The sequence below is a fragment of the Carassius gibelio genome, chromosome B16 (genome assembly GCF_023724105.1).
Source record: "Carassius gibelio isolate Cgi1373 ecotype wild population from Czech Republic chromosome B16, carGib1.2-hapl.c, whole genome shotgun sequence".
Taxonomy (NCBI): domain Eukaryota; kingdom Metazoa; phylum Chordata; class Actinopteri; order Cypriniformes; family Cyprinidae; genus Carassius; species Carassius gibelio.
Window position 1 is genome coordinate 21,509,254 of NC_068411.1, and position 14,354 is coordinate 21,523,607.

Below are 14,354 nucleotides of genomic sequence, written 5' to 3' on the forward strand. Positions count from 1 at the left end.
CTTGTTTGTTTATAAACTGCAGTTGAATATATATGGTATAGTATCTATTGTCAACACCATCAGTGGTCAAGGGATGTTTATCAGCCTTATACATTATAAAAATAAAAATCTGAGCCTTCATCGTCCCACTCCTTTTTCCCAGCCCACAGGCAAAATTCAAGTAATTTGCATATCCTCCCCCCTTTCTCTGTTTTCTGACCAAATACGTTAAAATACAACTACTGATTTAATCAGGACAGACAACCGTCAAGTCACAGGACGGACAGATATCTCACAGTAACTCCAGAGGAGAGAGAGAGTCAGAGATGGCAGGTAAGTAAACCGCATGGTTAAACTAATCAGAAAGGGAGCACACCACAGTTTAGGACTAAAGGTCATTACACACAGCGTCCGAACATTTCGCAGGTTAAAAAATAAATACGACCTCATGTTATGTCAGTCACGTTTACACACGTGCCTCCGATTTATTCGTCAGTCGTAAAAAAAAAAAAAAAAAATTCGGATGTTTTCCATTTTTCGCTTCCGTAGCAAGCATTTTGAGATGTGTTTTGACAGGTCTTTTCTTTTTAAGAAGCGAGAGGGCAACAAAATCACCATCACCTCTTGAAGACCACATTTAATGCTGTTTTGCGATTTTTTTCGTAATGGATTAATATGCTACGCGTCGGACTCCGTGAGCAAGGCTTCTGTGCGTGACGAATTCTTAGGATTTCTAATACAATAAAACACACACGGAAAATTCGGGAGACCCCTAACATACATATGGGCTAATGTACAAAACATTACTATGGAGAATCTGAATTCTCTCAAAAATATTTTTTCAGCAGAAACACTGCCACAAAAATGGCATTTTATATCTATATGGATAACGACTTTTTTTTTTTTTTTTTTTTTTTTTACATGATTTCTTCCTCAATAAGGTTAAGTTTCTTAACGTTGTTAGCCACATTAAAATTAACATTTAAAATTTCAATTATTTATGAATCTCAGTAAATGTTAGTTCCAGCATTTACACATTCAAGATGCGTCTGTTAATATTAAATGGAACTGATCTAAAATTAAATAAGAATGAATTGTTGTATTTTAAAACGGAGTTTGCCCCTTATGAATGTACGGTGCCCGCAAGGTGCCATGTTCTGTTCACTTAGTTAAATGCTCGACATGCCAATAAAGCTTTGATTATGCTGACTGGAATTTTTGCTGAATGCAGTTTAACTTGAACATATATTTCATTTTATTTTAGCTAATAGATAGACCATATATAATACTATATTGTTTCATTGAGTAATCATTCACGTAGTTTCATTTCAATTCAAAATTTTGTCATTAATCACTTACCCCCATGTAAAAGCTTTGTTCGTCTTTGGAACACAATTTAAGATATTTTGGATGAAAATCGGGAGGCTTGAGACTGTCCCATAGACTCCCAAGTAAGTTACACTGTCAAAGTCCAAAAAGTATGAGAGACATCGTCAGAATAGTCCATCTGCCATCAGTGGTTCAACTATAACATTATGAAGCGACAAGAATACTTTTTGTAAGAGAATAAAACTAAAATATTGCAGTAATTTCTTTCAAATCAAAGCATAAATACATGTAGAAACAATGGATCCTTGTGGAACAGCTGACACAGAGCGTAGCCAGTTTGAGTGATGTGGAGATAGACAGAGGAGACTGTTGACAAAGGAATTGTTGAATAAAGTAAATGTTTTTGTTTTATTCACATACAAAAATTATTCTTGTTGCTTAGTCTATGGGACAGTTACAACAAGCCTCCCGGTTTTCATCCAAAATATCTTAAAATTGTTTTCCGAAGACAAACTAAGCTTTTACGGGTTTGGAACAACATGGGGGTAAGTGTTTAATGACAAAATTTTGATTTTGGGGTGGAGTATCGCTTTAATATGAGGTTGCCTCATATTAATATATCATGGCCACGACATATTATCACGTTCCCACGTATTATGATGTCATGGCCAAGACAAAATTAAGTTAACCGATCTTGTCATTTTATGGGCACCGTATGAATGGACTGGAATGCATTAAGTTAGCTGATTAGTATCTATAATGGTGGTCTCTTGCCAGTTGTGTTTATAGTTCAATTTTCTGTTTGCAAATAGGGACGCAAATCGTTTATCATGTTTAACTTTGTAAAGCTCAAGGGTTTTAGTACAGGACCATGAACACATTCTGAGGGGCAGTGGTCCAAACCAAAAAAATGGGCACTAGGGTTTGGGTGTTTGTTAATACAAATACAATTAAAAGAGAAGACAGTACACTCTGTAATAGTTGGAGACTTTATTGTAGATGTTTTGATATGAGTGTGCTCTCCCTCACTCTCTGATGCTGCTTCCGCCTTATCTTCAATGGAATAGGGGAGAGTGGGGTAAGTTGAGCCAAAGGGTAAGTTTACCCACCCCCTGTATCTTGGCAGCTGTATACTTTTACTGTCATGTGACCGTGTATTTTGGAACCACCCATCATTTCTGCTGTGACTGTGAAAAGGAGAAACACGTGGGGGAATGGAAGACACCCATTTACTTAAAAAAGTAATATTTATGATACATACACAGTAGGTGAAATAGCAACATATAAAACCATGCAAATCATTTAGCTAAATATTATCCTTAACTGGTAAGCTACAGTGGATATTTTTTTCAAAATGGCAGCTATGGGGCAAAGTGAGCCAAATGCTGTGGGGTAAATTGAGTCAGCATTTTAACTTATCCCACCATAAGGCACTGCAGCTAAGTTAAATCTCTGAATTATAAACTGCTGTTTTAATGTGATATTACTGTTTTAGTTTATCATATATAGATATTATTTGTATTTGATTTGATATGGACATTGTACAAGTGCACCAAATCCTTCTCTGATAAATGCTTTTCATCACATTATAATCAGATACTGCATATCTTTCGACCTGTAGTCACTAATGGCCAACAAACTCTCTGTTTAGTTTGTTTTTAGGAAGGCTACAACTTTAGTGTTCAACATATTGTTTTAGAAATGCAAACAATTAAATACTCAACCCCAAAACAAAAAATTTGTCACAAAAAAGCACTTACCCCCATGTCGTTCTAAACGTGTAAAAGCTTAGTTTGTCTTTGGAACACAATTTAAGATATTTTGGATGAAAACCAGGAGACTTGTGACTGTCCCATATACTGCCAAGTAAGTTCCACTGTCAAAGTCCAGAAAAGTATAAAAAGCATCTTCAAAATAGTCCATTAGTCATCAGTAGTTCAACCATAACGTTATGAAGTGACGAGAATACTGTTTGTAAGCGGGTTTGGAATGACATGGGGGTAAGTGATTAATGACACAATTTCCTTTAAGAATACTTTTTTTTTAACATGCACAGATAATAATTGGGTTACAAGCAGGAAAAGATATGGAGAGATAGGACAATGCTGTCTAATACCTCTTTTTAAATTGTAGTTCCATGTTTGAGTTTGATTGAGCAATTTGCATTATTATAAAGGGTTTCAACTGCTGCACAAAATAATTTACCAAACCAAAAAAAAAAGTAATTTAAGAAAATGTAATTTTATGTTCCAAAGTGTCAAAAGCTTTAAGAAAATCTAATAAAATAAAACTATTTTCATAAATTATAGACAAATAATCGAATATATCTAAAACCAACCTTACATTATTCAAAATGTGCCTGTTTTTCATAAAGCCTGACTGAGTTTCATATATAATATATTCTAATACATTCTTAAATGGATAGTTCACCCCAAAATGAAAATTATGTTATAAATGACTCATCCTCATTTCTTTCCAAACCTGTAAAACCTCTTTTCATCTTTGGAACACAGTTTAAGATATTTTAGATTTAGTCAGAGAGCTTTCTGTCCCTCCATTGAAAGTGTGTGTATGGTATACTGTCCATGTCCAGAAAGGTAATAAAAAAACAGTACACTGACTGAATTGCTGTGAAGAGAGAACTTAAAGATGAACGTCAAGCCGAGCCAGATAACGAACAAACGATTGACTCATTCTTGAGTCAAGAACCGTTTCTGTTGGATGTGTCTGATTCGATAACCGAGAAGCTGATGATACCTGAACCAAAGACGGTGAACCAAACTGATTCTTTCGATGATTGATTCTGAACTGATTCTGTGCTAATGTTATGAGCGTGGGTAAACTGAAGGCTTGAATCAAGGGCAATCATCACCAATGACATCATTACTTCAAGCGCAAAAGAACCGGTGAACCGTTTTCTTCAACTGGTTTATTGAATTGAACTGTTACTTCGGGATATTGGTTTGTTTTAACTCAGAGGGAGTGTCAGCCACATTGAAAAAGTTAACAGCTTAAGTCATTTGTGGATTAATGCATATTGGACACGCAAACCGTTTCAAACGATTCAGTTCGATTTGGTGAACTGGTTCAAGAAGATCCGGTTACATCGAGTCATTCGTTCGCAAACCGGATATCACAAACTGCTTTGTTTTGAACTCGCTCACAACAGACCCGGAATAGAAGACAATGCTGAATAAAGTCGTGGTTTTTGCTATTTTTGGACCAAAATGTATTTTCGATGCTTCAAAAAAATTCTAACCGACCCTCTGATGTCACATGGACTACTTTGATGATGTTTTTCTTACCTTTCTGGACATGTACAGTATACCTTACACACAGCTTCAATGTAGGGACAGAAAGCTCTTGGACTAAATCTAAAATATCTTAAACTGTGTTCCGAAGATGAACGGAGGTCTTACGGGTTTGGAACGACATGAGGGTAAGTTATTAATGATATAATTTTCATTTTTGGGTGAACTAACCCTTTAATTCTCGTAACAAATATAGAGTCAGTTAATTTTGTCATTATTTAAAAGACTAATTGGCTACCAATTATCAAAAATAGTTCATTTTGAGGCTTAGGAATAAGGCTAATTAACCCCTGAGTCATGGTAAATTGGGATGTTGGACTTAGATAAATAGGCTAGCTGCTTATTAAATAACTTATCAAATTTTGAGTTTAGACCGCCAGTTCCGGGAGACTCATTTTTATAATTATAATCTCTCCCAGTGAATTTAAGAAATAAAACATTTGAGGCTTTAGCATCATATTGTGACACATATGGTTTAGAGTAAAAGGTGGACAAAACTCTAAAATCTCTTTAAGGTCCTTATATATTTGATGAATAGCATTTCATGTAGCCTGATTTTTTTTTTAGTCTAAAGAAGTTGGAGGTATTCTTTTCATCTTCCTCCAACCATCTTTTCCTAGACCTTATAAAGGCTGCTTCAGCCTTCTTCTTATAGATGTTGTCTAATTTGCTTAGTAATTCTGCCATATTTCTTTTATCTATATCTGAAAAACTATTAGTTTCCCTTTGTTTAGGAGTGAGGTAATTCCAAATATAATTTTATCTTCCTGTTCTTTATTAACTTTAGCAACATAACTGCCAACATGTCTTAAATATTTAGAAGCCTCAAATTAAAAAAAAAGTTCCCAATTAGTGCAATATATTTTTTTCTGTATTAGCCTTTAAAAAAAAACTTAAGGCATGTAATCTCTATTTTTACTGATTCGATTTTCAGTTAATAATTATTAAGTTTCCAAGAACATGATTTTGCTGGACTATAATAGGTGGATATCTGCATATTGATAAACATTTGCTTTGTGGTCAGAGGGGTTGGACATAAGTAAAGTCAACAGAAATATTGTGTAAATCATGGCTGCCTCAAGTTCACACAAGTCACCTCTGGATGCATCCTTAAAAAAAAGGGGCGGAGAAAAAATAAATCCGGGGATTTCAACCATAGACATATCTGAACTGAACTTGGCTAGATGTAAACTTTGAATTTGAACAGTTCTTGAGCGACGACTGATGACGTTTCACAAGTCCACAATAACAAACAATAACGCATATTGAGAAACGACTTCGAGGCGTTTAAAAAAGGGCACTACTACTCACTTGAACACCGCGCTTTCTGAACGTCGTGCCACGCGCCAGACGCTGCAAGAGATGAGAAGCACGAGCAAAGGTCAAACACTTGACTTCCGCCAAGCCAATGTTTCAAAAAAAAAAAAGCCTTGTGTGAACGACCCTATAACTAATGCTGTTTGATTTATTGGGGTGCTCATAACCAATTTTATATGCTCACGTATTTGATTTGGGATTAAATGGGTTCCACAAGCGCTAAAACACTACAGCCAATGTCCTATCATATCAGTATCATGATTATATTTATGATTTCTTTATTCACTTAAGAGATTTTAGGTTTTAAATGTTAATATTGTTTTATTTGTGTAAATATCTGATTTGTTGAATGGATGTGAGTATACTCTAGAGCTGTTCTCTTGAATATCTGAATGTAGCCTAGACGATGGCATATGATGTATAACAAAATGTTTAAAATTTAATTCTGTCTTTATTTACATGTGTTTTGGTCTCTCAGAGGGTTTCAATCACAGCAGTTGTGAGGCTTCTGAATATAAGCTGGTCCTTCATAGGGACTTCCACTTGATATCTGGAATCCACTCTCCTGAGGTGGTGGATCAAATTCATAACTTTGAGATTCAAGACTCTGATGTCTTTGTCATTACTTACCCTAAATCAGGTAAGAGAGAAAACATATAGCAGCAAAAGTACAATAGACAAAAAGCAAGCAGAACCTTTATACAGGTACTGGTCATATAATTAGAATATCATCAAAAAGTTGATTTATTTCACTAATTCCATTCAAAAAGTGAAACTTGTATATTATATTCATTCATTACCCACAGACTGATATATTTCAAATGTTTATTTCTTTAATTTTGATGATTGTGGCGAGTGGGGCGGGGCCGAGAGGCGTGGGAACGAGGAGTGAGGCCAGGTGTAGTGATTGGAGATGAGCTACACCTGAGCCCCACCGCTAGTATCGAGTCCCACGACTCTCGGCCCCGCCCCACTCGCCACAATGATTATAACTGACAATGAAGGAAAATCCCAAATTCAGTGTCTCGGAAAATTTGAATATTGTGAAAAGGTTCAATATTAAAAACACCTGGTGCCACACTAATCAGCTAATTAACTCAAAAAACTGCTGACCTGAAAGTTGTCCAAAAGACGACCATTGACACCTTGCACCAGCAGGGCAAGACACAAAAGGTCATTGCAAAAGAGGCTGGCTGTTGACAGAGTTCTGTGTCCAAGTACATTAATAGAGAGTTTAAGGGAAGGAAAAGATGTGGTAGAAAAAGGTGTACAAGCAATAGGGAAACAGCACCCTGGAGGGGATTGTGAAACAAAACCCATTCAAACATGTGGGGGAGATTCACAAAGAGTGGACTGCAGCTGGAGTCAAGAACCACTACGCTCAGACGTATGCAATACATGGGTTTCAGCTGTCGCATTCAAGCCACTCTTGAACAACAGTCAGCATCAGAAGCGTCTCGCCTTGGCTAAAGACAAAAAGGACTGGACTGCTGCTGAGTGGTCCAAAGTGGTTATGTTCTCTGATGAAAGTAAATTTTGCATGTCCTTTGGAAATCAGGGTTCAAGAGTGTGGAGGAAGAGAGGAGAGGCACACAATCCATGTTGGTGTTGGTACACTGTGTTTCCTGAGGTCCAAGGTCAACGCAGCTGTATACCAGGAAGTTTTAGAGCACTTCATGCTTCCTGCTGCTAACCATCTTTATGGAGATGCAGATTTCATTTTCAAACAGGATTTGGCACCTGCACACAGTGCCAAAGCTACCATTACCTGGTTTGAGGACCATGGTATCCCTGTTATTAATTGGTCAGCAAGCTCATCTGACCTTAATCCTATAGAAAATCTATGGGGTATTGTGAAGAGAAGGATGCCATATGCCAAACCCAAGAATGCAGAAGAGCTGAAGGCCACTATCAGAAAAACCTGGGCTCTCATAACACCTGAGCAGTGTCACAGACTGATCGACTCCATGCCACGCCGCATTGCTGCAGTAATTCAGGATAAAGGAGCCCCAACTAAGTATTGAGTGCTGTACATGCTCATAATTTTCATGTTCATACTTTTCAGTTGGCCAAGATTTCTAAAAATTCTTTCTTTGTATTAGTTTTAAGTAATATTCTAATTTTCTGAGATACTGAATTTGGGATTTTTTTGTTAGTTGTCAGTTATAATCATCAAAATTAAAAGAAATAAACATTTGAAATACATTAGTCTGTGTGTAGTGAATGAATATAATATACAAGTTTCATTTTTTTTGAATGGAATTAGTGAAATCAACTTTTTGATGATATTCTAATTATACTGTATGAGCAGCACCTGTATGTAACATTTCTTCTGTTTTCAGCCAAGAAAATTTTTATTGTTTACTTATCTGTATTTATGTAGCTATAATCTTTGTCTCAGTCTGACACCTATAATCCAGTTTTCTATGGGATTCTGTCTACCTTCACAAACATTAGATTTATATTGTAATCACAAAACATGCATGCTTACGGAGTATGGAACAATTAAAAAATCTTCTGTGATCAGTAATATTAATAGATATCCTACGTGCATTTAATAAGTGAATTTGCAAACATGTTCTTCCTTCTGTTGATTGTCATTGCAGGTACTATTTGGTTGCAGCAAATCCTCTGTCTGATAGAGGTTAAGGGAGATGCTACAGCGATAAATGATCAGCTGAATTCTGACCGTATCCCATGGATGGAACTTTTAAAATCTGAGAAACAGTTTGTTTCTGCCCCTTCCCCTAGGATCCATGTGTCTCATCTACCATACAGATTCATGCCACTTGGATTGAAACAAAAGAAGGGCAAGGTGAGATCACTTTTATTAAGGTGTCACTGCATCTATATGGCTTCATTGAAATGATCAAGACTAACCAATGGACTGAATAATTATGAGCGCTGCTTTTTCTTGCAGTCTCCTTAAAATTATTCAGTCTATGTTTAAATGTTTACATTATCTCTTTACACTTCTTAATGACTTATAGGTCATCTATGTGGCCAGAAATCCAAAGGATGTTTTGGTGTCTTACTTCCATTTTCACAACTTTGCCAATATGCTGGAGACCCCAAAAGACTTTGAAGACTTTTTTGAGAAATTCATGGATGGATATGGTAAACAAAATACCCTTTCTTTAAATCTAAGTTGCAGTTTCTATCTGATCAACAACCCTTAATGATTATTATTTGTTTCAGTTTTTGGCAATTGCTGGTTTGAGCATATCAAGGGCTGGTGCTCCCAAAGTGATGAGATGAACTTTTTGTACATTACATATGAGGAGATGATCAAGGTTTGACTGGTTTGCTTCTATACGTTTATTCCTTTAACTTTCTTTAATTTCTCTTGAAAAGCTCTGAATAAGTCTTAAATTTACCCTCATAAAACCTGCAGAGACCATTTTTGATCAGATTATGTCGTGTCTTAGGGCTGATGATGAATTTCTTCAGTCAAATGAATAAGGCTTGGGAGACGGAGTTCCAGGTGTCAGAATATAGACTTTATTTCTCAAAGTAACAAAGCAACAAAGCCGAGATGCCGTGCACTGCATCTGAATCTTCTGTCTGTCCGTGCACTCCTTTTATACCCTTATCTCTATACCTTATTTGGTAGTTCTGGTTTTCAATTGGCATTGCCTGCCAAGTTTGCCAGCCCTTATCACTATATTTCTCTTAATGGTGGAATTCGGCCAAGTCAACAATTAAACAATTATATTGCTTTCTGTCATAGTTATGCATAATATTATAAGTAAAATAATACCAGATTAAGAATAACACAATAATATATGCTGTGTTGGTCAAGATACTTCTTTCAAAACCATTAAAAAAATCTTTAAATATCTGACCACAAACCTGTACATTTCTTAACCTCAGAGTAGGAGGATCAGTCCAGAATTGTTACTGTAACTTATCAACAGTGTATGCTTACAGGACTTGCGGTCAGTGGTTGAGAGGATTGTTTCATTCTTGGGGACAAACTTGACACCACAGCAGCTGAATGATGTTGTTGAGCACAGTACCTTCAAAAATATGAAGACCAATCCTCAGGCCAATTACCAGCATGTCCCTGCCCTCCTGCTGAACCACAAGCTGGGAGCCTTTCTGAGGAAAGGTATATAATATCTCACTCCAATTCACTGTTTCAAGCAAACAGATTAAGAATAATTATAAAGTTCTCCATCAGTAAACTACCAGAATCAAATTCTTGTGAAAATGGAGATTCTGTCGTCATTTGCTCACCCTCATGCTGTTCTAAAGCAGTCTGATGATGCAGTTGTTACTGTCAGCCTTTTTTTCCTACAGTAAAAGTAAATGGTGGCTGCTGATTCAGATCTTTTGTGTTTCTCAGAAGTCACAGGTGTTGGAAAACATAATGACAGAATCTTCATTTCATAATCACAAGGATTTTTACTCATAGTGAACTTAATAATTATATTTTATCTGTGTGTACAGCTTTCAGTTTTGGGTTGATTATCTCTGTCTCTTAAGACTCCTACAAACCACAGCATCTCTTGAATGTGTTTCCCACCCATCTTATCATTCCTTGAATACATGTAAGAATTATATCTGATTTAAACATGTCAATGATATAAAAATAAACTTTCAGAATACAGACACTAATCTTTTATATTGAGTAATGTGAATGTTTTTTACCTGTTGAATTGAGTTATTGACTAGATAACTAAATCTATTTGCTTTACTCTTCAACAGGAACTGTTGGTGACTGGAAGAATTACTTCACTGTGGCACAGAATGAGAGATTTGATGAAGTTTACCAAGAGAAGATGAAATATTTTCCTCTTTCTTTCATCTGGGACATGAGTGATCTTGTCACACCATGATTTATTCAGTCTCATCCTGTGTACTCAGCAGGGTTAAAAAAAAAAAAAAAAAAAAAGCCTAATCCTTCTCAGCCGTAATATTAACAGTACAACAAATATCTTATTTGTTTACTGAATTGTATAAATTGTCAAAACCGAAATGAAATGAATCCCAAATATTTACATAATGACACACATTATACATTTAATGTTAATCAGAAACTCTTTAGAAGAAGAATTTTCATCCGATTTCTGAGATTTCATTTTTCTGAATAAAAAAAAAAATTTGATTTAATAAGCTAAAGCTTTTTGCTAAACTTATTAATTGCCTTTTACTGTATATAGACAGACTATGAATGATTGCAGTTGAACTCAGGTTGTAATACCTGCCAGGTCACATCTCTGGGAAACATCAGCCTAATGTAAATCTTGAGTAAATGAAGCCATTCAGCAGAATAAGAGAATGGTGTTTTAATAATATGAATTGTGACAAATGACACTGGGCTTGACAGTTATGGATAAATATGCTGCAACACAGATGGTAGTGACTGAAAAAAGTTTGTGTTTAGAACTGGTGAGCTGAAGTCCTGCTCCATGAGGCTGTTTGGCATCTAAATCAGTCATGTAAAGTGGAGAGTTAACACAATTCAGTCTTCATCACTGCCTAAATCCAGTGGGTTGAAATCAGGGTCATCCTCCTCCAAGTCCAAATCATCCATGTCTTGAAACAGTGACTCATCTACTTCTACACTATTCCCAACTAGAAGAAAAGAGCAGAAAATGACAACTATGAAGGACAATCCAGCTTACGTTTCAAAAAGCAAATGGCATCCTAATATAACTTAGAAACACATGAATAATAATTAAGAGTGCTTACCGTCCTCCAGGAACTGGATATCTGATGTGTCAAGATTATGGTCGGTCTCAAAGAGCTGTTTTCCTGTAACATGAAAAAGTCAATAAACAGAACATAAGAAAAAGTGGTTCAGTTTTGAGTTTATATGCTGCTTTTCATAAGTTTTTAACTCACCTGTAAGTTTTCCCTTTCCTGGCTGCTCCTCTTCTTTCTGCCTTTTCTTCTTTAGTTCTATCATTTCTTGTTCAAATCTTGCTTTCCATGATAAGAAGTTCTCAATTGTGACCACAGTGCCTTGGAATGCACGCTAAGAAAAACAAAACAAAAGAACAACATTTCATTTTGATGTAAATGATAGCTATGTAACTAATAACAAACCTTATATTCAAAGCAAACTCATTCTATAAAGTGTACAATAGCAACATCTGAGTACAGTTAGGTGGGTCTGTCTCAACTCAAGTGGTCAACCTTTTGTTAGTCTTCATGGCCCCCTTCTGCTAGAAGCTGTAATTACACCTTTACCACACTCATTGTTTGCCTTCACTGACAGCCGTTCAAAAGTTCTTGTTTATTATGGCTAAAAAAACTTTTTGAACTCTGATTCTGACAGCACCCATTCACATGGTGAGCAAGTGATGTAATAATGCTACAATCCTCCAAATCTGTTCTGATGAAGAAACAACCTCATCTACATCTTGGATGGCCTGAGGGTGAGTAGATTTTCAGTAATTTGTCATTTTGGCGTGAACTATTCCTCTACATTCAGAAAACATGCTCAAAACAGACCTTCTCAGCTTCTTCGGCCTCCGTTTCTTTTCTTAGTTTCTCTTCTTCTCTTCTGTTCTTAAGCTGGTCAATTATTTCATTGAGTTTCTCCTGCACAGCTGTGACCAATGTGAAGATCATAACCATTCCCAAGTTTTCTTCAGCCTACAAAAGAAAGAGTTTATTAGGAAGGACTAAAGGACAAAAAATTACCAGTATGTGCACTTTATCAATTGTTAATGGGTTTTTGGAGGGTAAGATGTCACGTGTGCAGACCTGTTGCTTTAAAAGTGTTAGAATGTCTTCTGTGTCTGAATCTTCCAGGTTCTCCTGTGAGAAGATCTCCCAATGAGGGGGTTCATCTGGATATTTCTCCACATATGTAAACTTAAGAGTCACCTCCACCGCTAAAACAGACAGAAATCAGTAATGTTGGGATTTTGAGATTGCTGCTTTGAGCTACACTTTAACCCTAAAAGTACAGTCTACTTATGTATCATATTTGATACACAAATGGCCGCTCAATTATCTGTCCACCTTCTGTGATACTCGTCTTTTTGATCTACAATCTGTGGAAACTGATTTCATACCGAACTGCCTTATACATTTTGCCCAACATCAAAACTACAGAGCTTTGATCATAAAACTAAGCATTATCTGAAGATTCAGAGTGACAAGTGATATCTATATCTGTATAAGTTACTTACAAGATATCAGAATTTCATCTTACAAAAAATATCAGCAAGACAACAACTGCACTAAATCGCATTTTTTTGCTCATTTTGTACAGTATTTTTTCCTCCTCCTATTCTTCTATAACACACTGTATAAGCCATAAAAGCCTGAGGTATCATATATATCAGTTCACAGGGTCAATGACATAAAAAAAAAAAACTTTACCATATTATGTGCACTGACACATTTAATAAAGCATATGAACTTACTCTCTTCATTTCCTCCCGCATCAGAAGTAACTGTGATGGTGAAGCTCGTGGGCTTCTCGGAAAGCACTGCGTGAATGAAAATATTGTAAGGAAAGAAAGAAACAAACTACTGACATATACAGAGCTCGCTATAGTTAATCACTCCCCACAGACTGGAAGTAAACAGATATGAGTGACCAGACCACTGACCACAGACTGACCCAGTAACATTACTACTTCCACAGTTTATTCAAAGCAGCACGTAAACATAAATCTGACACAACTTCTGCTTGATATCTTATTGCTGGCCATCAGTTAATGTGTGCTTTGGTTCTTAACCTTCGACAGCTTAATCTGTTTCGATGAAGAATGATATCAAAGAGATGACCGAGTCGCTCGTATGTTAACTAACTTTGTTTCATGAAAAGCTAATGTTAGTCAGCTAACGGACAACGTGGCGAATTTAAAGACACAAAACATAAACTTTTCTGCCATTCTTACCTGTAAATGAGTCTGGGTAAATGGACTCTATTGCTTCTAGTTCATTCCTTTGCTCTTCGCCGTAGTCTGTCATTTTATGTCACAAATGTCCATCGATTAGAGCCTGCATGGAAGAAACGTGTGCTAAGGCCCGGTTAGCAGCGATGTTATCTGCGATCATCAGTAATGTCTGAGCTTGGTCTGGGTGGTGAATTTTACTTGCTCTGCAACTACCATTGTAGTTGTTTATGCCCCACACTCTTGAAGCCATTACAAAAAGGCTGTATGTAAAAGTAATTATGTAGAAAAATAAACGTGTGTAAAGGCTTGATTCTCTCATGGATTATATAGTGCCTGGCGATCCAGCAACTTTCAACTAAACTGCCTTTTCACTAAGCAAGTTAAAATTTGTATGTACTATATGTGAATAAATACACGCATTATATTAGTTTTAAATCCCAGTTAACAGAAATCAATTTATAATCCGTGTCTTTTTACTTTTTACTACTATTACTTATTAATCTGTAGTTTTGTTTATCCATTTAGCTGCAAAGAACCTTTCACAGGATGAATT

General features: G+C 36.1%; 2 protein-coding genes across 3 annotated transcripts; one reads left to right on the top strand and one right to left on the bottom strand.

Annotated features, from left to right (window-relative positions):
- The first annotated feature begins 181 nt into the window (after positions 1–181).
- On the top strand, positions 182–11,739 carry LOC127974571 (amine sulfotransferase). Of its 2 annotated transcripts, none has more exons than XM_052577933.1 (7): positions 182–312; positions 6,415–6,576; positions 8,543–8,751; positions 8,927–9,053; positions 9,135–9,229; positions 9,867–10,047; positions 10,647–11,739. In XM_052577933.1, the coding sequence occupies exons 1-7, from the start codon at positions 306–308 to the stop codon at positions 10,775–10,777; spliced, it is 912 nt and encodes a 303-aa protein (XP_052433893.1). In that variant the 5' UTR covers positions 182–305; the 3' UTR covers positions 10,778–11,739. The 2 variants fall into 2 exon arrangements, with proteins under 2 accessions (XP_052433893.1, XP_052433892.1); XM_052577932.1 differs by lacking the exon at positions 182–312 and adding an exon at positions 4,763–6,000.
- Positions 11,213–13,979, bottom strand: LOC127974572 (RWD domain-containing protein 1). Its single transcript, XM_052577934.1, has 7 exons — positions 13,802–13,979; positions 13,322–13,387; positions 12,654–12,784; positions 12,399–12,542; positions 11,787–11,919; positions 11,634–11,696; positions 11,213–11,516 (listed from the first exon to the last, which is right to left on the bottom strand). The coding sequence occupies exons 1-7, from the start codon at positions 13,872–13,874 to the stop codon at positions 11,404–11,406; spliced, it is 723 nt and encodes a 240-aa protein (XP_052433894.1). The 5' UTR covers positions 13,875–13,979; the 3' UTR covers positions 11,213–11,403.
- Between the last annotated feature and the right edge of the window lie 375 nt (positions 13,980–14,354).